This window comes from Lineus longissimus, chromosome 16, assembly GCF_910592395.1.
Source record: "Lineus longissimus chromosome 16, tnLinLong1.2, whole genome shotgun sequence".
NCBI classification, from domain to species: Eukaryota; Metazoa; Nemertea; class Pilidiophora; order Heteronemertea; family Lineidae; genus Lineus; species Lineus longissimus.
The window spans coordinates 2,407,278-2,430,284 of NC_088323.1; the positions used below are offsets into that span (position 1 = coordinate 2,407,278).

General features: G+C 42.9%; 4 protein-coding genes across 11 annotated transcripts in view; 2 read left to right on the forward strand and 2 right to left on the reverse strand.

Moving 5' to 3' along the window:
• LOC135500199 (secretin receptor-like) overlaps positions 1-3,574 on the forward strand; it is a 45,323-nt gene extending 41,749 nt beyond the window's left edge. For all 8 annotated transcript variants that reach the window (XM_064791462.1, XM_064791463.1, XM_064791465.1 and 5 more), the window contains exons 9-13: positions 184-317; positions 643-734; positions 1,178-1,316; positions 1,767-1,884; positions 2,284-3,574. In XM_064791462.1, coding sequence (XP_064647532.1) covers positions 184-317; positions 643-734; positions 1,178-1,316; positions 1,767-1,884; positions 2,284-2,636 — 836 coding nt within the window. In that variant the 3' untranslated portion in view covers positions 2,637-3,574. The remainder of the gene's footprint in view (positions 1-183; positions 318-642; positions 735-1,177; positions 1,317-1,766; positions 1,885-2,283) is intronic.
• A 288-nt stretch (positions 3,575-3,862) lies between these two features.
• Positions 3,863-7,856, reverse strand: LOC135500198 (uncharacterized). The gene is made up of 2 exons (XM_064791461.1): positions 7,519-7,856; positions 3,863-7,092 (listed from the first exon to the last, which is right to left on the reverse strand). Exon 2 carries the CDS (start codon positions 7,081-7,083, stop codon positions 5,116-5,118), a length of 1,968 nt encoding a protein of 655 aa, XP_064647531.1. The 5' UTR covers positions 7,084-7,092; positions 7,519-7,856; the 3' UTR covers positions 3,863-5,115.
• A 384-nt stretch (positions 7,857-8,240) lies between these two features.
• LOC135500100 (uncharacterized) lies at positions 8,241-11,426 on the forward strand. Its single transcript, XM_064791270.1, has 2 exons — positions 8,241-8,480; positions 8,930-11,426. Exon 2 carries the CDS (start codon positions 8,939-8,941, stop codon positions 10,889-10,891), a length of 1,953 nt encoding a protein of 650 aa, XP_064647340.1. The 5' UTR covers positions 8,241-8,480; positions 8,930-8,938; the 3' UTR covers positions 10,892-11,426.
• A 1,881-nt stretch (positions 11,427-13,307) lies between these two features.
• Positions 13,308-22,495, reverse strand: LOC135500099 (cullin-2-like). The gene is made up of 20 exons (XM_064791268.1): positions 22,353-22,495; positions 21,557-21,709; positions 20,596-20,698; positions 20,107-20,204; positions 19,665-19,853; positions 19,426-19,522; positions 19,194-19,304; positions 18,831-18,993; positions 18,516-18,646; positions 18,061-18,168; positions 17,674-17,736; positions 17,420-17,548; positions 16,960-17,046; positions 16,656-16,802; positions 16,354-16,431; positions 16,151-16,217; positions 15,630-15,823; positions 15,180-15,284; positions 14,524-14,640; positions 13,308-14,395 (listed from the first exon to the last, which is right to left on the reverse strand). Exons 2-20 carry the CDS (start codon positions 21,673-21,675, stop codon positions 14,264-14,266), a joined length of 2,238 nt encoding a protein of 745 aa, XP_064647338.1. The 5' UTR covers positions 21,676-21,709; positions 22,353-22,495; the 3' UTR covers positions 13,308-14,263.
• Between the last annotated feature and the right edge of the window lie 512 nt (positions 22,496-23,007).

Consider the following 23,007-nt stretch of genomic DNA (forward strand, 5'->3'; position numbering starts at 1 on the left):
CGGAGGTTGAGGTAAAGTAAGATATGTAATCCGACCAATCTTTAGCCTGGTTGATTTGGCAGAGATGGCTGAGGGAGTTCGCTGCCTCTATCAAATCAACCAACTATTACCGGGTAAGTACTTGATCTTCTTCCTATCATTTCTTTTGATAGATATGACAAAATTAAGGTCTCCTTTTCTTAGGTGTGCCGCTCATCTCCATCATTCCGTGGGTGGTCACCCGAGCTCTGTTGGACGATTCGCTCTGCTGGAATGTCCATCGGCACGTCCCAGGACTCTTCTGGATTCTTAAAGGACCAATTGTTCTTTCTGTCGTGGTGAGTCAGATGAAATATCTATGTAGGTCTCTTGTGTCTAACCACCGACCAAAGCATGGCGGCAAGGATGAACCTCATTTCTACCGTTGTCAGCAGTTTATTAGCCATTTTCCTTGTACATCCCCTCAAATATGAGACTTTTTCTTTGCAAGGCTGTGATGTGCAACTTTCATAACCTCCGTAGCCCATACTCGGGCAGTCTAAGATTGGGGTTGGAGCGGCGGTAGACGATGGTTCATTTTCACTTTTTAGGGGCCAGCATTGCGAGGAACCACGACTCTACTCAGGTTTCCCTAAGGACCGTTTTTATTTTTGATATTTGCAGATTAATTTCGTTTTCTTCGTGAGCATTCTACGGGTTCTGTTCAGCAAATTGGTGGCAATAAACGCACCGGAAGCGAGAAAAGTTAGATACAGGTCAGTCAAACCAGAATCTATTCTTCTTGTATAGTTAATGGTCGATCCCATCAAACTTCAGGGCATGACTCTGGTATGGAACAGGTATTGAGGGATGAAATATTGCCATGGCCTTTAAACGATTCCAAACCAGCCTCTTGTTATCAGAGGATCTGAATATTTTGCGTCTATCAACCCCTAGCTTATGCATATAGTCCTCCTTTTATTCACCAGTGTGCCTAGTGTGGTTGTACCATTGTGGTGGCCTACAAAATAAATGATCGTACATTGTTCTAATTTCACCATGAACCTAACTGGACAGAATCTCTCTCAAGGGATTTTGCCTTTTACGTGAACATGCAGTGATGCAGTGATATTTGGCATATTCCTTCAAGACTGCTTTTAAACCTCTGAATCCCCGTCCTTGCAAGAACCTTTTCAGACAGTTCCTCCTCTATTTTCAGGAAACTGGCTAAGAGTACCCTTGTCCTCATTCCACTGTTTGGGGTCCACTACATCTTGTTCATCGGCCTACCAGATGACGTAGACGAAACTGCCGAGATCGTCAAGTTGTACTACGAGATGTTCTTCAATTCGTTCCAGGTAAGAACACCAGAGAGAATTATTCAGCTGACTTCTGTAGCCGGCTGGTGGTCTTTGTCTAACTTGTCCTTTTCATGACTACTTCGCCCTTTCTCTCTAGAGTCCTCGTTGGCGATATTTTCCGAAAGGCTCGCAAAGGTGGTGGGCAGGTAAAGATAGCATCTGTGGAAGGAGATCAGAATCCTGGTAAAAAGTGTCATACTCCATGATACTTGATCTTTCATACTGTAGTCTGGAACGGTCTCATTGGCTTGATTTGTTAAACCTAAAAAAGTAAACCTTGGGGAAGGTAGGCTGAATAATGATAGCTCTCATGTGGACGTCCCCAGCCAGGCCAGTCTTTACTCTTCAGGTCAAAACGTTCATTTCCAGTGTGTTCATCCCACACATACAGGAGACGATGAACTCTACGATACTGTTCCTACATCTCCATCTACGTTTTCTTTCTAGGGGTTCTTCGTGGCGCTGTTGTTCTGTTTCCTGAACGGCGAGGTCCGGGGCGAGATCAGAAAGAAGTGGCAAAGACACAACCTCCAGCGATCGGGTCTGAGTACCACGAACTATACAGGTACCGCTTCCTATTTTCTACTCTCGAAGTCAGAGGCTTGATAGACACAGAGATCTATTGAAATGTAGTTTTACGAAAACATGAGTGTTTTTGAATTTTGATGAGAAACACAGATGGTAATACCATCTCATTCAGAAAAAATTGCAGCTTGGTCCTTTTGTGAAATCAACTGCGAGTTGGTAGAACGTTTGTTCAGGCTACAGGGTGTGATATATCCCTTGAGCTTGCGGCCTCCATAACTGTTACTGGAACTCTGTAGATTAGCGGTATGACATCCTCTGCTTGAAATCAAACTCTGGTGAAAGCATGACCTGGTAGAAAAGTGTTGATCTTACTCTAAGGTCTTTGATACAGGATTTTAATGTGACGATGACAAATTTCCCCCCATTTCCTTTCCAGGATCAATGAAGATGAGCACGGTATCAACCTTCACCGGCCGGAACCGAAACTCCATCAACTCGTTGAGCTCCGAAGCAAAGCGCGAAACGCAACAACATAACGGCCACAGCCAATCACTGCTGAATACGAACAAAGTCAGCTGCATATCAAATGACGTCACGTGCCCAATTACCATATTGCAAGATCACGTGGTCGATGCAACCAATGAGGAGACGAATTTGATGCTTAGCGAGGATGCGCCGGATGTTTTGAATGTCTGCTCCTTCTCAGAGCCGAGTCCTTATGGGGAGACGACTGAGTGTATTTCGCCTTCTCGTGGACCTATCACAGCGCGGACTGCGAACTGGCGATAAAAAGTTCGAGGAGATGAGACATTCTGGTGCTTTTGACTCAAAATGTTACTAGTAATTGTTTGTTTTCATATCGCACATCTGCATTGTCTGTACCGTTAGTGTTCCGTGGACTGCGAAGTCTGGCTTGTCAGGGATGAGGAGTCCACCACGAGCGACTAATTTGTTGTTTATTTAAAAGCGGTTGGTCTTTGCGGGCCGACACAAAGTCCAAGGTGGAGTCTCGATGTAACATATCATGCAGTTGGCGTTACAAGTAAAGTAACGTGACTAGTCCGAGGTCACAAAAAACAAGTTGGTATTGGGTACCGAGCCACGACGTTCGGTGAAATAGAGCGAGTGACTGGCAAACGTACAATGTACTAAGATGGCTTCTCCGGGATGGTTCTGGTTATTGAGCAAAGTACAATTAAAAAGGGGGCTCCGAGAATATAAATTAGGGCTTTCAACCGTAGAGACTGATAGATAGACTAGCCCGTCTACGTTTCCCATTCGTGTGCCAACATTTTTCGGTAGCAATTGCTTAAACCAGATATCTCATTCAATACAAGTAGACAAGCAAGATAAAAGTTGAGACTGTGAGAGAAAAAAAGACTACTTTTGCAGAATATTTTATTTGGATTATTCTAGACCGCGAGCAGAACGTGACAGAGCCGAGTTTACGGTATAAATAGCCAACCATTAATGATTTTAATCACAAATAATGTATTTCACTCTCTGTAGATATGCCTATACATTGTGATCATGATGTAGTTTATGTTGTTTGAAATCAATTGTGCCGTCCGTGAGCTGTTAACATATCAATGTTACGATGTATGTATATTTGAATTAATATATACAAATTCATAGTCCATTATTATTCAAAGCGCTAGTTGTACATGTAAGGTGAGTAGGGATCTCGCTGACACCATTAATTCAAAATGTCTGACGACACGGTTACAAGTGGCCAAAAGCATGAAAAGAGTGATGTCGAGTGTGCACGAAAATAATATCACTATACATGATATAACATGATAGAAAATCCCCTCTCTGGTTCATTCTTTGGTTACGTTCGAGGTGTTCTTCCATCAGGTTTTTGTGTCACATTACAATGTACATGTACATGCAAAATCGACACTATAGAGATCTCCAGCGGTAAATTATTACCGGATTTAAAAAATGTATTCGTTGGGCGAGGCAGGATTTGCATAGGCACATGAGGGCCTCAACAATGTGAGATAATACCGGTGTGACTATTTTGGTTGTTTCTCATATTTCAGTGAAGCTGTGTTTTCGTATACAATAGACTGCTGAGAGATGACCTCTCAATAGAAAAGAGAGAAACTGTGCCAATCTGTATTTCAGCTATCAAAACAACGAGGGGAAACACTCAGAAACGATACACCGAAACATCCTAAAAATTAGATTTGGGCTCCATCTACCACATGTTTCTACATGGACCATGACGGATTATTAATCAACAGTATACATTTGTGCGTGAATATCATTTAAAATAAAGTTTATCAATTATGATTGTACATAAGTCCTTCTTGTGTTATTAATTCAAGAATTTCCGGAGAAGATATTTCATGGATAGTTACCCGGTAGAACTTCAAGGAGCGACTCCTCTCCATACTGAACTTCCAGCAGTATTGCGGCCGTAGCCTCCGCCCATACGTTATCTGGAAGTCGAGCAATGTCAATACATTGAGGGTCATGATGCCCCTTTCATGCCAGGATATCAAGCAAGGAAAAGTCAGTTATTCGTTCAACCAAAAACTGCCGTCCAAGTATAGGTGGCGTTGCATTTCTATTACACCAGAGGGTCGTATAGGTAGCACAGTCAAGTCCTTTCCCCACTATGAAATGTAGCTACATTCTCGGCCCCGGGATGAAGATGTTTCCTACACTAAGCCACTACTAAATAGACAGATATACAATGTAGATGTGCCAGGACACAGCACCAACCTTTAACTCCGATTACTTTTTCTACACACACTGATGTGCGTTCGTACCATGTTTAAATCATAGAATGAGATTCCCCATATACAATAGACCAACGAGAATCAAGTGGGAGAGTGGACACATAGCCGAACCATGGATCCGTCACATCATGAAGATGCCAAATCGGTTGACCGTATCGGGTGGGGAATACATTTCCGGTACAATGGCTCTATTCGATCTATTTTGTGACTGGTGAACTCGAGGGGTGTAAAAGAAGTGCATGACATCCCTCACAATCAGTCCGAGAATACGTCGGGCCGATCGACCTGAAATGTCCCCTTCCCCCCCCCCCCCAAACACACGCACACTCATCAGCACGCATTGTCCAAGCGTCGTCAATGGTAATCATCGTTGCCAAGTCCAACTCAATTTACTGACACTGCCGTAGTTGGTTCATCGGTCACCTTTCAACAATGGAAACAAATTCGACATTGGACCGAAGACCGGGAGAGTAGTCAGCACGCTCAGCTGATTGGGCACCCTGGTCTGGCTCACGAATCTACGATTCCTTGAACACCATGATCCTATTACCACGCGACCACACAATGTACTCGTCACTTACAGACACACGCGATTCCAGGTCTGTTCCACTTTGTGCCGAAAAAATTTCTTTGCAACCAGCATACACCAGCTTATATGGTTGGTAGCCCTGTGCGAATCTAAACAAGTCGATAACTGTAGCAGTACAATTAAAACACACCGTGACTCCGGCAAACAAACTAGCTGATATGTCCCCGTAATTAAAGGTGTATTGTTTATTTACATCGACCAAAACTAACTTTTTGTCCTCCTTCTTATATACCTCAATGGCACCCCCCTTCCCAATCAGGTAGATGAAGCTGGCACTGCAACTGATCCGTCTTGCTTCCTTGACACCATCTGCTTCTACAACCAAGTGTGTGAGCTCCACGGACCCGTCCTCGTTGAAGAGAGTGATGACCCTCTTCCGTCCATCACCGCTTAGAATGGCATACTGGTTAATGGGACTGATGTCAAATGAGAGTGGACCACCGACAGCAAAATCTGTTGTCGTCCTGGTGTAGCCCTGCTCTGGATCGAAGATCCACACTGCACACGACCTTTCCTTTGCTCCGTCAGACAGTACAGCGATTTCGCCAGCAGGAGTTGCAACCATGTCGTAAAATGGGGGAACATGATCTGTGATGGTCCGTTGGAGTTCACCAGGAAACTTGAAAACATCGATTCCATTTGAAGCCTCACCATGGAGGATTGGGTGAGCAACAGCGTAGAAGTCAATACCAAGGTTGGCAACACAGGGTATAAACTTGGCATCATTGTCAACTTCGAGTGTCTTTTCGCAGACCAATGCTGCATTCTCAAGATTACACTTTCTTTCCCTGACAGTCATATCTCCTATGCTGTAACTCTTATTGGTTGGCACAAAGCACATAGGACTCTGAAACAAACTCCTGTAAGCTTCCCAGTAGCCATCCAAACAAGCCTCAATGTCGTCATCAATGCTGACCTCAGTGACCTGTCTTAGCATCACCGACAACAGCCGCAAATCATCAGGGTGTGGGCCAGCTTCTGACAACAATTTCTGTGTTTTGGGAACAATTTTGTCTAACAGCGGCAACCCCGGCAACTTATTCATCCACTCCAACACTTCCGTTACAGCCTTATATTTCGTAAGGACCTGTTCCTTCAGTGCATCTTTCTGTTGTATGATTTGTTCAATACTCCTTTCCGCGTGATTTTCAATCTCTTGAACAAGGATGTCCTTCTTTCTCGATACCTCAGACGCATTTAGCACCTTCAACTGCCCCTCACATTTCCTTGGGTTGGTCGATCGTTTTTCCTGCCCTTCTGTAACGTTCTTCAGGTCCTCAACAAGGGAGCGGAATGCATCTCCAATCGATTTGACGTCATGGTCGCCGTGATCAAATAAGATACACAAATGACAGCAGGGCTTCGAACAGGTAGAGCAAAAGCTGGCAGGCTGTCTTTTGTGTTTCTTACAGACAGCCTCGGCCTTTCTCTTAAGAGATTTGAGTGAGCTGACCACATGGCGTGAGGTGACTGGATTATTAGCATGTATCTTTGTACAGTCGACACAGAGGTACAAGTGTTCACACTCATCGCAAAGTGTTTCAGCAGGAACACTCGAACCCAAGGTAAAGCGGCAACTTTCACATTTATCAATTTTGTCCTTCAAACCCGCATCCTTTTTCATCGCTCGAACGCCTTGCCTTTCCTTACCCAAAACATCTTCTCTATCAACGTCATAGTCCATCAATCCATCTATCCCTTCCTCTGTCAATGTAGACTGGACATGGCACGTAGGGCACGGAAAGCTCTCACTCGATGGTCCCTGCTTCTCAAGGTGCTTCGACAGACATCTACGGCAGAATACATGCTTGCACACAGGCACAACCTTTAAGGTGTCGTGTGTCTCCAAGCACACGAGGCACACTGGTTCACCACTGGATTCTTCGGATGCCATCATATTTTCGTCCTGCAAAGACAAAAGTGTTAAAAAATCAGTTCAATGAAAATAAATTAAAAAGAGAGAGTTACATGTACATTTAGTACAATGACGTCCATGACACAAATGGTTGATGAGGCAGGGCTCTTTCAAACCAACGGCTTGAGCCATTTCAGGAGAATTCCTCAGAGTCAAGCTAACCGCGCACAGATCTTTGCCTCTGTGAAAAAAGCAATGTCAAATTAACTGCTTGTCGTGCTTTTTTGCTAATGATCACTGGGAATAGGAGGTACGAGTCTATTTATACTGCTATCAGTAACTGCTATGAAAATTACAGTCTAGAATCAGTCAGTGACGCATAGAACACGGTACATTAAATCTGTTGTGGTATGATAGGTCTGGAATATCTTAATTTCTTTTAATTAGCACTTGTTGCCTCATACTACATGTACTTACCTCCTATAATCTGTATCTTGTTGTCATAAATCTTGATCTGAGTGTGTTCGCCCTTGAAAATCAATTCAGCAGGAGACGAGCTAGCAAAATGCTGGTATAGCAAAACACTTCCTGGAATGGATTCGTCGAAACATGCCAGCCGCAAAGCGTATCGGGTAAGTAGTCGAATCAATCTCCTAGCTTCGCCATTCATCCATTGGCAACGGTTGCTTAGCGATACTAGCACCGTTTAGGAGCACACATTTGGCCTCTTCCGGTTTAATGAGGCAAATGAAGCGGATTCCTCTCATTGGGGGAATTGTAGTTGAATCATATTCCACAGTACTGCGATAATTTGCCCGAACAACTCCTCGACGCCTGTGCGAACAGTTGAACCTGATCACAATATGTAGATGGAAGCGATATGTAGGTCACATAGATCTTTTAAAGATAATGGAATCTCAACCACCCCACCTTCAATTAAAGAAAACAACATGTGAAGGGTTTTATGCACTAGTGATAAACATGTATTTTGTTGAGTAATTAAATTAACCGTTTTGATTATTTTTAATTGAAGCGCCCGTTTCTAACCGTTGCTTGCTCAGAACCGCTTGATAGTTGACATCTTTTGGCATATATGAAAAAGTGACCCAGTTAGATAAGTTAACGACGGTATGTATTGTGTGTCACTATATATGATGACGACCTCGTTATATTGTTGATTATAGGAATTTATGGCACTATCGATGCACGTCACTGACAGTGTCGCAAATGATATCTTATATTGGTACTGAGTGCACATCACATGCATGTACTTCAAGTAGTCGAATAGTTGTTCAGCCCGCTTGCGTCGTTTCGCCGAATCCGTTCAGCTGAATCGATACGAGGAATCATCATCAGACATTCAGTCAGTGGGAATGTGGAACTAGCGCTCGACTAAATCAAGGTTTTCGGGAACTTGAATTCGGTGGAATACGACTAAGGTATGTCTATGTCTACCCATATATATGCACCAGGGGCGTAGGTATGTCTATGCCTACCCATATATATGCACCAGGGGCGTAGGTATGTCTATGCCTACCCATATATATGCACCAGGGGCGTAGCTAGCTAATTGGTCGAGGGGGGGGGGGGGCAAAATACTCTTGGTGACGTGGGGGAGGCATTTCACCTCCCTGTTTCCTCCCCACTCCCCGCTAGCTACGTCCCTGTGCACCAAAGCGTGTGGCCTCGTGCCTTATGCATCAATAAGAACAGAGGTAGCACGACTAGTTGCATTATAAAGGAAATAATTCGATCTTGAAGCAATACAGAGGAAAGACTTGCGTTTGAACATCACCACTGCATCATCCCACCATAACTTAGCAATTGTTTTAGTTTTCAATGAACCCGCTTGTTCTTACGACTTCTTTTCACACTTTTGTCTTTCCAGGACGAAAATATGATGGCATCCAAAGAATCCAGTGGTGAACCAGTGTGCCTCGTGTGCTTAGAGACACACGACACCTTAAAGGTTGTGCCTGTGTGCAAGCATGTATTCTGCCATAGATGTCTGTCGAAGCACCTTGAGAAGCAGGGACCATCGAGTGAGAGCTTTCCGTGCCCTACGTGCCATGTCCAGTCTACGTTGACAGAGGAAGGGATAGATGGCTTCATTGACTACGATAACTTAATCGGCGGCGATGGGACTTTAGGTAAGGAAGCAAAAGGTAGCGCTAGGGGTGGAATCGAAAATAGCGGAGATCCCAATGCGGAGACGGATGAATGTGGAACCTGTCGCTTTACCAAAGGCGTTATGATCAAAGCAAGAGCTCTTTGTGATGAATGTGGCCAGCTCTACCTCTGTGCCGAATGCACCAAGATTCATGCCAAGAATTCAGCCACAGCTGGCCATGTTGTCAAGTCCTTGAAATCAGTTAAGAAGAAAGTAGGGGATTTGTGCAAGTCACACAAGAAGCAGGTTACAAGTTTTTGTTGTACTTGTTCAAAACCATGTTGTCATTTGTGTGTTTTCCTTGACCACGGAGACCACGATGTTAAGACGATTGGTGATGCCTTCCGCTCACTGGTTGATGACTTGAACCAGGCCACAAAAGGGCAGGAAAAACGCTCAAGCACCCTGAAGGTGTACGAGAGACAATTGAAAATACTACATACATCTGAGGTTTCAAAGAGGAGAGATGTTCTGGTTCACGAGATAGAAAACCACGCTGAAAAGTGTATTGAAGAAATAATTAGGCAGAAGGATGAACGGAAGGCCCAGGTCCTTACGAAATTTAAGTTTGTAACAGAAGTTTCCGAGTGGATCAATAAGTTGCCTACGCTACAGTGCCTAGACAAGACTGTTTCAGAAGCGAAACGTGTCTTGTTGGAAGCTGACCCACATCCTGATGACTTGAAGACGTTGTCAAGAATGCTGCAACTGGTCACGGATGCTAGGATTGATGAAGACTTTGAAGAACGTGTGGATGGCTATTGGGACACATACATAGATTTGTTAAATAACCCTCTTCACTTCGCTCCGACCCGCAATCAAGGTTATGATATAGGAACCATAACAGTCAAGAAAACTTTCGGAATCTTATTATCATCGGTATTATCGGATTTTGAAAAGAAACTCACGGTTGACAATGACACCAAGTTCATCCCAAGTCTTGCCACCCTTGGTAATGACCTCTACGCTGTTGCTCACCCAGTTATTAAAGGCCAACGTTCAAATGCAATTGATATCTACAAGCTTTCTGGTGAACTCCAACAGACCATTAGCGACCACGTTCCCCCATTTTACGACATGGTTGCAACACCTGCGAGAGAAATCGCTGTACTTTCTGACGGGGCAAGTGAAGGAACTTGTTCCGTTTCGATATTTGATCCAGATCCAGAGATTGGATTCGTCAGGTCAACAGAAGATTTCCCTGTGAGTGGCGCTCTTTCTTTTGACATCGACATTCGTTATCGGTACGCTGTCCTTGGCGGTGATGGGGGAAAGAGAGTCACTCTCTTCAACGAGGATGGGTCCGAGGTGGCCAGTCACCCGGTCAGTGAGGTCACGGATGCAAGTAGAATCAGGTGTAGTGCAAGGAACGTCTTTATAATGGGACTGAACAACATATCAGTTTATGAACAGAAGGGGAAAGACCTGATTAAGATGACGGAACGTGCTCAATACGATTATAAGGACATTGCTGTTAATCATTTTAATGACGTTGTCACTGAAGTCTTTAATCACCCAAATGGACTGTACGTAGAATCTTTAAGACTACAAAACAATCGACTGGACCGCGTGTGTCAAAAATGCATTGGAGGTGTAACATCCAGAGACGCACGACTTTCCGTTGGAGATGGCTACATTGTGGTGTCGAATGGACACACTTTCACGGTGTACAGAGTCTAAGCACTGAACATGGTTAAGAACATTGAATTCATCCCGGCATGTAGAATTGTGAAAGCTTAGTTCAATGACGCTGTGGTTATATCTGACGTTCGGTCCTGGGATATTATCAGTGACGGAGAGAAATGATGGTCACTACCTTCATGCTGCATATCAGGACAGCAATATTTCCGATTCATCCCATTTCTCAGTGGATATTTAGTGGCCTATTGGAGACGGTGAAAACCAGAGTTTATTGAGTGACATTAAAGTTTTTAGAAAAATGGGTCGGATGCGTGTTCACAACTTCTGATTTTTCAGGGGGTCCAGCAATCTACGAGTAACAGATGAAGCTACATTAGTGAGGCTCTGTTAGAAAATAATATTCAGTGTCAGAGGTTGCTACGTGCGCTTAACTCATTGCTGACGAAATTGTCACTTAGTAGACTCTGGTTCTCACCACCTCAGTGACTGGACAATATCATCTTGGTGAACTTCAAAACTCGCGTAAGACCAGGGGTCTCTATAAAGTGAAGTCACCGGGGAGAAATATATACAATCCTAAAAAATAACCCACAGAACAGCATACTTGATGAAAATGAATATTCATTTTTATTTTTTCACATAAAATTACCAACCAAGAAACTGTTGTGCACTCCCGCAAAATAGCTCACAGTTTCACACATAGGGGGTGTTGATTACAATGGTATGAACAGAGTGAGCAATAGTTGGTATTTACACCTTGCAGATTACAATAACGGCAAAAGTGTACACCAGAGATTATATGCTGGTGCCTCCTGCTGATGGTGCCACTACCATAGACAACCACCCATCATAAGTGTCCCTTCGGCATAAGACCTGTTGGTTTTCCGTACAAAACTGGATTCCAGCAGGCCCGCAGCCTCTCCGAATAGGATCACTGAAAAATCATTGAACTGCAATAAACAATGCAATAGAATGGCGGGTAGCCTTTGGCATGCCTGACATTTGCAAGCCAAGTCCAAAAATGCCTCGTACCACTGGCGAAGAATATTAACAAACATCACAATTAATGTGATGCTACCAGTGGTGGCACATGGTGTCAAGCAGGGGCATTATCCTCCTGGTCAGGTAAATCCCACGCCCAAGTTGTCCCTTTAAGATGTTCATTCATCAAATTCACCAAATTCAAGTGCAGGGATATTTGGTAGAAGTTCCACGCACGTGATTGCTTGCTGCATCACAAAACCATGTGTGTAAGCCCTATTCCGGTAACTCCTCTTCTGAATATGTCGGCACATCAGACGAGGACGGATATATCCACCCCAGACACTGTAACACATATTTACAAAAACGGATATATTTCCAACATAAGTCGTACTTCCACCTATCAAATCCCCGTGTCTTTTGCGCTTACACCTATGAATTGCCGTGTCTAAATAGACCCGTGTGTCAAATCCCAGTGTCTATCCCAGGTGGAATCTGAATAGACACGGCAATTGCAAGTTTTAAGATCCGGCGACAGATGGCGCGGTGTAGTTGCCTCGGTATTGCGCCCCCTCCGACGGGAAAGAAACACAGGAGAGCTCCCTACCTACAGCGCACCTGTCGCCGGGGCTATTAACCATTATCTAACACAACTGATAGGTGTAAGTGCGCCGCGGATTTTTTGACACACGAAGAACACACGGGCCTTGAAAAAACACTGGGTTTTATGATAGGTGGAACTACGACTATATTTCTCAGTTCAAATCTCTGGGTTCTACCCTGTACGCCTAATAGGACACTGTATGGGTGAAGCTTGTACACCAAGCATCTAATTCAGATGATGAGAAATTTACAAAGTTTGTCCCAAGTTGTCCAAAATAGAACCACACAGGTAGAAAAAACTACATTCATGTTGGTTTCGGATTGTTACACCAGGATGAGTCCGACAACTGCAGAGTTCAATAATATTCATGCATTAGAATGCCACATTAAGTCGGTTTTTCGGCTGGTGTGGAAACGTACCATGCAGGGTGTCAATACCACTGGGCCATATTTTTGTAGAGACAAGACCACTAATGAATATTCATAGGTTGGAGGGTCGAGGCCTATCAATTAGACGAGTGCATGTTTTTAACTCTCAAGTACATATTTGGAGAGGTATTGAAAAAATATTTGTTGTGGCAAGTCTACAGATATAAAGAAATTATTTGATGAAAAAATTAATTTCGAATTTTGCTAATTGGGTAATAGGGGGCGTGTTTTGAGTTTTTTCTGCCAGTTGGCTGAAAAGAGTGGAAATATCAAAGTCTGTCTAATTTGTCGATTATCAAAAAATTTCCGTGGTCAATCACCATTTTATTTTTCACCATTTACTTGCCCGACTGTCCGGAATAACATAATCTAAATTTTAGATTCACAACACCACGCGTTCTTTGATGCGTCGCGGTCAAACATTGACAATTTAACTGCTAAAAGGCCTAAAAAATCAATTGTGGTCTTGTCTCTGTATCGCTCTACAGTGACCGCATTACGACAGGGCTTAACCACCCTAAATGAGAATGAATTATGGCCAGCGGATCCTTCTTCATGTGGGTAAAGCATTGTATGCTAGTAATGCGCTTTTCCACAGTGAAATGATAGCTCTACACAGCCATCACAAACTACCTTAAAACAGCCCCGGCAAAGAAGAACGGAACAAGTTAATCTCATTCCCCTTGCATTGCAATTAATGTCACCTTTCATACATGAGGTAACCAGCCCTGTAAAAATTATCTCCTAACCATCCCCCACCAACTAATGGAAAATGCCTTAGATGCCGGGGATGGATATTTGATGAGGGGAGAGTTTCTGAGGAATAGTTTATTGACTTTAGCTCTCAGCTTATCTGTGCCAGGTAACCTCCTGCTGAGTTGCCCGACCAAAGGCTGAGGTCAACATATGTTGTTACATAACCGATCTTGCTATCACATCCTGGTTGCCTTGTAGTCGACCAAATTACTTCTAATTTTGCCTCATGACAGTAAGGGCCAAGTTCATCATCATGTGATCATGACTGAGTGTTATCACTGGTTACGCTGGCCATTAGGTAGATAAGGTAAATACGCCGATCATCACTGTGTGTAGTATCAGCGGGGTGCTTGAAGTTGGAGGGCGACTAAATATTTTACAGGGCTGGTTTCCTCATGTAAAGCAGGGTGAAATTGGCCAAAAGTATTGAAATCCGATCAACTACCCAAAGTCAAGTGTACACTAAATTACAATAAGTTTACCCCATTGGGAACAGCGATTCAGGTAAAAGATTTCGTTTGTCATTTCAGCTGAAGAGTGGAAAATGAATGACACATAGGATTGGGCAACTTTATCCAAGTTTGGGCCAATCTCATCCTGTTTTTCGAAGGTTCAATAGAAAATCCTAGTTTCTCTTGTAAACTATGCCATGTAACTGTATTCGTCTGAAGAATTTGGCGTGCGCTCTAAATATTGTTTGTCTATTAGTGTCTCTATACATTTCTTGATTAAACTGATGCTTGGTGCGAAACGTGCTCGTGATTGGCTGATGACCTGAAAGGAGAAGAGATAAATGAGATTAATGGTAATAATTAGATATAGCCAGTATCGAAAAGACCTAATGACCTATTTGAATCCCCGACTGAAACTTTTTTGAATTCGAATGCAAGTATTTCATTTACCTCTTGAATGAGCTGGTTATGCTTGAACAGTTTCCTGGCTTTCATGATCCTAACTATGGCAGCCTGGAGGTACATCTTTCTGTCCTCATCGACACTGCTGTGCGTCTGTTCAACTTCCTGAAAAGGTACGAAATACAGTTAACTACAGTTAACTACAGTTGACTACAACAGAATGTTTCAACAACAGAGTCGCAACAGAGTCTATAACGTCACAACGTCATTGAGAAACCACCCCGGAGTCATGATGTCATTCAAACTGTGAACTTCGAACAAGACAGATGCTAGTCAACCCCAGCCACCCTGATGAAGCCTAGAGGGGCAGAAACGCATGTCGGTGGAGCAACACAGCAGCCCAACAATAGGGACCGACGGACATTGTTGTAAACTACAGCGACGGTATCCAGTTTTACTTCTACTATTACGAAATACAGTTAAACCACTCTTAGCGGACACCTCAATAAGGAGACCCTCTCTACAGAGGACACCACCTCTATTAAGGACATAAGTATTGGACCAAAATTGGTTCATTCCATTCAATTTGACCTCTCTAATAAGGACACCTCCCTACTAAGGACAGCACTTGTCAGTCCCGATGGTGTCCTTGATACAGAGGTTCTTAACCCTCTCAAGCCTTGTCAATTCTTCACTGCACTGACCTGTGTAGACTCCTTTTGTACAGCGACCGTAATTTTAAATTTGGTTCTTTTGTTAGTGTAGTTCATGTTCAGTAGGAAATTGCTATTCTTATCTACCTCTTCCCCCTGCAAAAACAAAAAGGTTTTTAATTTCGTGGCATTATCGATATTCATATTTAATATCAATAGAGGACATAGGTGTACAAAAATATTCACATGCCTTTTCTTTTTTCGACTATTTCACATCAGATCATCGCGAAAATATAAAGTTGAATTAAAACTACCCATAAGTTGGGATTTAAGAACTTTAGATATGAAATAGCCACGATATAAAATGGCTTTGAATATTTATCAGAGATGATAGAACTCTCAAATCAAGCTTAATTGACTAAGAATGGATTCTACAACCCATTGAATGACTGGTTTAGTCAGAAAACATCATATAAAGAGGACAATAGCACGTTAACTCACATCTGAAGTAATTATCTTCGTTTCCACGAGAGCCTGTAACTGTTTTATTAATTCTTTTTCGGGTAGATCGGTGTTGATAAGCAGGTCTTGAAAGCTCAGCGTGTTTGCGTTATTATATAATAATAGAATGGCCATGTGAAATGTGCCCATCGTCACAAAGTATGGCTTCTTTAGGTAGGCAAACTTCAGTTCAGCTGAAATGGAAAATTAGAAATTGACTTTGAAGAAAAGAACAGGGATGAGTGAGGTTCTCAGAGCAAAAAACTAAAAGGTTTTCAAGGTGAAAATGTTGTACGTAGAACTGCCTGTGCTGGCAAAATTACACCTTAAAAATGCTTATTTTGGCTGATTTTACAGAGTGGCACAGGAATCACCATTTGTGCTGTCTAATCAAATTCTTTTAGGAGGCAAATGGTACAGAATCGTGGAGGTCTATAGATATGAGAAGGCAGGGGAACCACAGTACATGCAGAAGGCATGCATATTTGCCGAAGTCAGCAGTCTCAAGTGTTCTAACTTACCATTGCAGAAACTATGCATCCACGTTAGTTTCCTACCACTGAAGTTTTTCTGGTAAAATAATTCAAACTGAAAAGAAATTTGAAAATGTATATGTCTTCAATAAAAGAGCCATAATGGTCCGACTGTTACTAGAAATCAAAACCGAAAGAAAATTTACAGAAAATATCATCTCTGTACTTGTTCGGAATAACAATTTGCTTACTGTTCGGACACTCTTCTCCAATTCCTGAGGAATGGCAAATGTTGCCAAGTTACTCTGTCCAATGGGCCATGCCCCTGCCTGCAATGGAAATACAACTACATTAGAATGATTAGCTGGGGCTTAATAGTCATAACATCATCTCTATGAGCATTTGTACGAGTTCTTCAAGCCCCTGTAGGTGATTCTCATGCCGTCCTTAATAGAGAGGCTGTCCTAAACAGAGAGGTGTCCGCTATGGAAGTCCACTGCTTAGTCCTGTGGAGAGCTAGGACTGGGATAGGCTAATCAGAGCTTGTACATACCTGTAACACCAATATTGAGAAGTTCACACCGAGTTCATGCTTCTCCTCTTTTATGAACTCGCTGAACTTATTATTTAGATCTGAACTGATGCTCATGTCCGTAAACATCCGATGAAGTTTGTTAGTGAACTCATAACCACAGGCTTGCTGCAAGAGAAGAGAAAGTTTGGAGAGAAATGATGCACTGGCTCTTCAAATTCTGCTTTTGCTCGTCAGACTCTCAAGTGAGACGTCTTTAGATTTCCAAACAAGACATTTTTATCACCGCAAAAATATGAAGAGCAAAGATCTACCGATACCATACCTTTAATCTATTAATCATGGCTTCCTCTGCATCCATTGACATTGACTGGCCATATATCAAACGTCTTGCTAGCATCCTTGCATAGAACTGAAAAAAACAATGTCTTGGTACTGAAAACATTATAAATCTTAAGTGGAATTCCAATCAAAAGCAACTGGGAATTACGATGTCAGATATGCTTCGAAAGTTCATAATGTAAACATACAGTGGAACCTCCTTTAGCAGACACCTCTCTATTAAGGACACCCTCTCTATTAAGGACACTAGTTTTGATCCCAAATTGGTTGTTTCCATTCAATTTGACCTCTCTAATCAGGACACCTCTCTATTAAGGACAGCACTTTTCAGTCCCGAGGATGTCCGTTATAGAGAGGTTCTACTGTACTAGATTTGATCAAGAGAGGTTTTACAGGGTTCCTTCTATTCTCGATTACTGGATTGGAATCAGTAGTTTTCTTACCCGTTGATAGACGTCCTTGTCGTCGAGATATTTGAACACAGTGACAGAGCTGGCAAGTTTATCATCAACTTCAGACTCTGACATGCCCTTGGCACTTTTCTTTAGTAATGCATCACAGTATTTTGAAAGCTGAAAAAGGCAAATTTGAAAATGAGCAATCGTTCTCAATATTGATTGCTTTTTGAAGATGCTACTGTCAGAAATTTAAGATGAAAAATGCTTTTGAACACACAGTAAACGAAAACAATACTCACTAGTTCAGGAGATCGACAAGGAAACCTTGGGTTAGCTCTATGGTTGATCACAGATGCACAAGCCTGCAAGCAAATCAAATGAAGATGGCTGTAAAGGATGTATTAGGCTGCGTTTACATAGAGTTCATGATGTTACTTTTGTGACGGATGCGTACCACCTTAATAACGGATGAACCATTTCCCAAGAGTGGGCTTTGTACGATTCACAATGCACTATCCAACCTCTTGTGTCATCTCATGTTTTGAAGTCAAAAACGGACATGTTCATTAAAAGGGACACACGAACCGTAATGAGCCACTTAAACAACAAACAAGTCCTATTCAAAGAAAATTCCTTTCAGAAAATTGAAAAGGCAAACTTGTCAACAGAGAGCGGCAAGGACTTACCTTATCGAGGGCACCCATGAACTGCAGATCACCGTAGAAGACTTCATGGATCAAGTCCTTGAACCTCGCATGCACCTCTAAAATTGCCTCCACAAAATGACCAGATGCCTGCGGGAAAATTGTCAAATTAGAGCTGTCCTGCTGATGGAAATGCTACATTAAGGCATGTACATGTCATGAGCCTGCCCATACCCCTATGCATCGTCACATTAACTCCCTGTAAACTCTGCACTGTGCTCCCTGTCAAGACCTTGTGTCACTGTTTAAATTGTTTCGATTGGAAGTGAGGCACTTCGTGTCCGATTATGTTTGTTAAGTAAGAACCACTCTTCCACAGATAGACGGAGCCACAAAGCCATTAACCCAAATTGCCTCAAAGTTTAATTTCATGAAACTGACAGTTGCAACAACAAATGAAGAAGAAAAAGATTGAATAAGAGAACCATCTTACTTACATTTTCTCCACTAGAATTTTTGACAGCATCGAAGCCAACCTCACGTATGTGATCCTCAAGTTCTTGCACCAGCACCCCAAGGCCGCCGGGTAAATATGTGGGGTTCAGGAGTAGGTACATGTTGGACAGATCTGCAAATAAGATTTAAAGGTTTATGGTTTTAAAAACATTTTGTCAAGGTTCGAATACGTTAATACCAGCATTGATGACAAAACCTGCTTTGAAGAACCCGACCCTGGATGATGATAGCCTGAGGAGGGTATAATGTTTACACTGGCTACGCAGGTGGCAACCGGAAAACAACAATGTACCCACCTTTCTTGATTTCCTTTGTGACCATCTCCTTACACTCGTTATGTAAAAATCCCAGATGATCGGCAACCATCCGCTGGTGACATTCTCGCCGAACCTTCGTGTATGAGCTCGGGTGAAGGAACTTCCGACTTCGGAAATTCTCCTCATCAAGTCGCTGTATGACCTGTGGTAAAAGTGGAAAACACTAATATGCAGTGAAAGTTTTTTCAAAAACAATACCTGTGTATTAAATCAAGCCGAGGTTGGCATGAGTGGGACTGGTTTCCTGTAAGGTATGCAAGGGTATGCTGCTCAACAGGGCATTCTATACCGAAACTGGGAACATGATGACCTGTATCATGAATGTGGCACTAATTTCCTTACCTTTTCCATGTACTCTGAGCAATTACACTGATCAAGAAGTTTCTGGGCTTCGGATCTGTAGTACTCGCCTGTCCGGTTCAGGAAGGCACATTCAAACAAGTCTTCGTATAACTGCAAGGAAAACGGCATAATGATAAATGTAGGAGTATTCATGTAATTCCGTTTGTGCAAAGGTAAAGGGTTCAAAAGTACAAGTTGGACATATATTTTGCTGGCAATAATCGTCACCTACCTGCAGTGGGGTCTTTTTCTTGAAGCATTCTACATTAACGAATGAATTAATGACGCCATGGATGACAGACTGGTGGACATTACCACCACAGCGATCCCTGAAAAGACAGCAGTGTAGAACTAAGAATTTGAGAAATGCATTTTGTAAGGAGGTCGGAGAAAAGAGTACTGCACTGGACTGGACAGGTGTACTCTTTTAACAAAAAAGAGGCACAAAAATTGGTGGTGTACCATACTTACTGCTTTATTTCCTCCAGTAATAAATTCAAGAGTTGAGTCTTTAGCGGTTGGATCATTAGTCGCTTCCATGTGTCCAGGGCCAGTTCTCCGATCTCCAGCATCTGCTCCGTAAGTTCGATGCCGTATGTTCCATATGTAAGGTCTGCATCGCTGTATTTTTGTTTCTTTATGAACTGTGTGTTGAGATATCTGAAACAACATCAAAAACATATCATTACAGAATTCCTGCCTTCGTTTACAAGTTCTAGGGTTGGACACATCTGTAGAAAGACGACCACCCTCTTCAGGGACACTTGGTATTGACAAAATACTGGAACTGAAACTTTTAAAGAAAATGTCTCTCTATTCATTACACCAGCATTTGTTACATGAAGGTAAAAGGTGTCCTTTACTGTTGGATGTCAAGTCTAGGAATGAACTTGCAGGTTCATGGTACACTTACCCGTACAACTGATTGAGATAGGTAGCACCTTCGTTGAACTCCTGCCAGTGTTGATGATAGACGTTGAGGAAATTCTCCTCACCTCCCTCCGTCACCAGCTAGAAAAGAATCAAGGATCAACAGGAAAACACTAATCATATAGGATGAACAGGGAGAAGTGGGCCACAATACAGTTGTCAGCTGAGCCATCTTAGACATTGTTGGCAGTCACACGTCACTTAACAAGAACAGTGTATCAATAGAGTGGCCTGAAAACTATATGCAGCCCATCACTCTCTGGTCAGCCTTCATGTACACGAGATATAAATGGTACAAAAATCAAATTTTTATACAGGGTTGTCAAAACCCTAAATCAAAGTCACAATTTTACAAACTACGAAATAAAATGGCCACAATTATTTTTCAGGCTTACAATATTGTAAAGTAGAAAGTACACTACAATTAAATTACGTAAAGTTATCAGCCGTACACAAAATGATAGGCACTTACGCTGTAAAGCTTTTTGACATGATTCTCCAGAAATGTCTTGGTCTCCTGGTAAAGTCGGTCAGACAAGGGCTCGGGGTAGGCCACGCACAGAGCATAAACATCAGTACAAACAGGTCAAGGAGAATTGGTATGAAATGATATTGTTCTCCCGAGCATAATAAAGGATATTCTCTCCGCCAACACAGACCACCATTACATTTACAGCAGGAGGTCCAGGATCTGTCACAGGCACGAGACGATTTTCGATCAACAAATCAATTATGGGTAGTTTCTTCTTCTTCAGCGTTCAACATAGGCATTTTAGGTTGTAAATGCGTGCGTACCCGGTTAGACGCCAGTATGGCCGGTGCGCTCCGTCTTCGGTCAGGTTTTATATCGGAGTTTCCGTCTCCTAGTCTGGTTGCCATAACCCGGCTGAAGAGCCCAGACTACCCGGTTACTCCTAGGTGACCAGTCACATGTGTGTCTAGTTACCTGGGAGACATAGTTTCCGCTAGGCAATGCTAGGAGAAAGCTAGTCGGCCGTTGACCCTATGACGAGCTCATCCGCCCTGAGTGACTAGTAACCTTGATTTCTAGTCACCCACCTGAAACAGGTGACACTGGATTACAGGGCTACCAGTGGCAGGTAGCCAGCCTGACCTGACCGCTGATTATGGGTAGTGATATATACATCGAACCTACAAAAACACATATAAAACCTGCATATAAAAGAGCAATATGTCTGGTAAAATAATTTCGGTTGTGGGGTTCAAATAATTCTGGGTTGATCGATCGCTATAATTTTGTCTTCTTCGCGCACCTGTGATCTACTCCACGAATCAAGGACTAAGAGATAAAAAATGGCAGCCAGCGTTGGCAGTCGTGGGAGCGTAGTTAATGTAGTTATAGGATGGTGCGGAAGTATGTGGAATGCCACAGTTGGCAAACAATTTCCCATCAATTCTTTCGCAAAGGATATGAGAATCGGTCTTGGAAGACATTCCTGGAGACAGCACTACACGTGATCACTGCCTCTACAGTCTCAAGCAAGGTGGACCATGTCGACTCGAAATCTACTCGCCGCGGCTTCAGGGACATGGTGGCTTGAAAACTGTAGATTATAGGTGTGTGACTGCAAAAAAGAGTAGACGAATGAAAAATTAGGATCAGGCACTACCAGGAGAGCTTAGTATTCTATCTGTTCAATCAGGAATTGTAATGGCAGACAGGGAGGGGGTGCAGGGTGTGTGTGTTGCGTATGCGTGTGGGTGAGGCAAGGGGGGCACTGGGGGGAGGGCAGGGGAGGGGAGGCACATCACATCATCACTGACATACTGCAGCACAGTCGTCAGTCCTAGTCATTAGTGCACTGCACTGATCACCTGCATGATGTACATACAATACGGTATAGGACAAGGCCTACATACTACTAGGCCAAGGGTACGCCCCGTACGGTAGGCCTACAGCTGATCATGTACAGACGTCAATGCACTCTATTGGCATTGCAAGGTTCAACTATTTACTAACCATTAGGCCTAGGTCTCAGCATACTTGGGATTGTGACATGTCATGCATTATTAATGCATAGTCCATAGGCCTAGTGGGAGGAGAGTAGCAAATATACGGTCATTCTGAAACTAAGGAAGAAATGCGAGTAGGGTAGGGATGTATGGAATGGATGAATCATTCATTGAATGAAGTAGGCCTAGTCTTAGAAAAGTCTTCTCAGAAGAGACAAAACGGGCCGACAAAATAGCACAGGACACTAGACTCACCTTTCACAGGCTGTTTCATGTGCGATAGGGCTGTGTTGAGATCTAGTTCTTGAAGTTGATCTTTATGATCACTAATTTATTTAGTAATTCGCCACTTTAGTGAGCAAAAAAGGGCAAAATGGAAAATAGATCGCCATGATTGTCATCTCGTTCGATCTCGCGAGAGTTGGGCGAGGTTAGTTTGTTTCCCAATTCATAGATGGCAGCACCATTTCGTTCCATGCCTTTTTCGCCCCCAGTCGTTTCGCTCCAAATCGTAGTCGTTTCGCTCTAAATTGTAGTCGTTTCGCTCCTTGAGATTTAACTAGCCAATTGGGTTAATGGAGAAAGCCCGGGGTACCAACTTGCTTTCTTCTATATATAGATATAATATTTTTGAGTTGTGAGTTATACGACAAATAACGGGAAGGTACGTTGAATCATTCAACTGATCCGGTCAACTAGATCTCAAGGGCACAGGGCAAGCAAGCCATTGGGAAAGTCTTATTTCTATATATGTATAAAAGTGCTTTGTTGTTGACTATCGGAAGTTTACGGTGGCTGGGAAAGGCCATGAAATTATTTTTTATAACTCGGGCGCCCGACGGAGTAAACTCGGGCGCCCGACTCGTACGGAAGCGAGGCTGCATGTTTCATATAACGCTAGTGTTGGCCG

Bases quoted from the DNA above. Each gene is read 5' to 3' on its own strand.
- LOC135500100 (XM_064791270.1), top strand. From the start codon at position 8,939: ATGATGGCATCCAAAGAATCCAGTGGTGAACCAGTGTGCCTCGTGTGC.
- LOC135500198 (XM_064791461.1), bottom strand. From the start codon at position 7,083: ATGATGGCATCCGAAGAATCCAGTGGTGAACCAGTGTGCCTCGTGTGC.
- LOC135500099 (XM_064791268.1), bottom strand. From the start codon at position 21,675: ATGTCCCTGAAGCCGCGGCGAGTAGATTTCGAGTCGACATGGTCCACC. The intron at 20,699-21,556 runs ATATCCTTTGCG...ACCTGTTTGTAC, and splicing joins GTCTTCCAAGACCGATTCTC to TGATGTTTATGCTCTGTGCG. The intron at 19,305-19,425 runs GTAGGTGACGAT...TTTTCCTTGCAG, and splicing joins AGAAAAAGACCCCACTGCAG to TTATACGAAGACTTGTTTGA.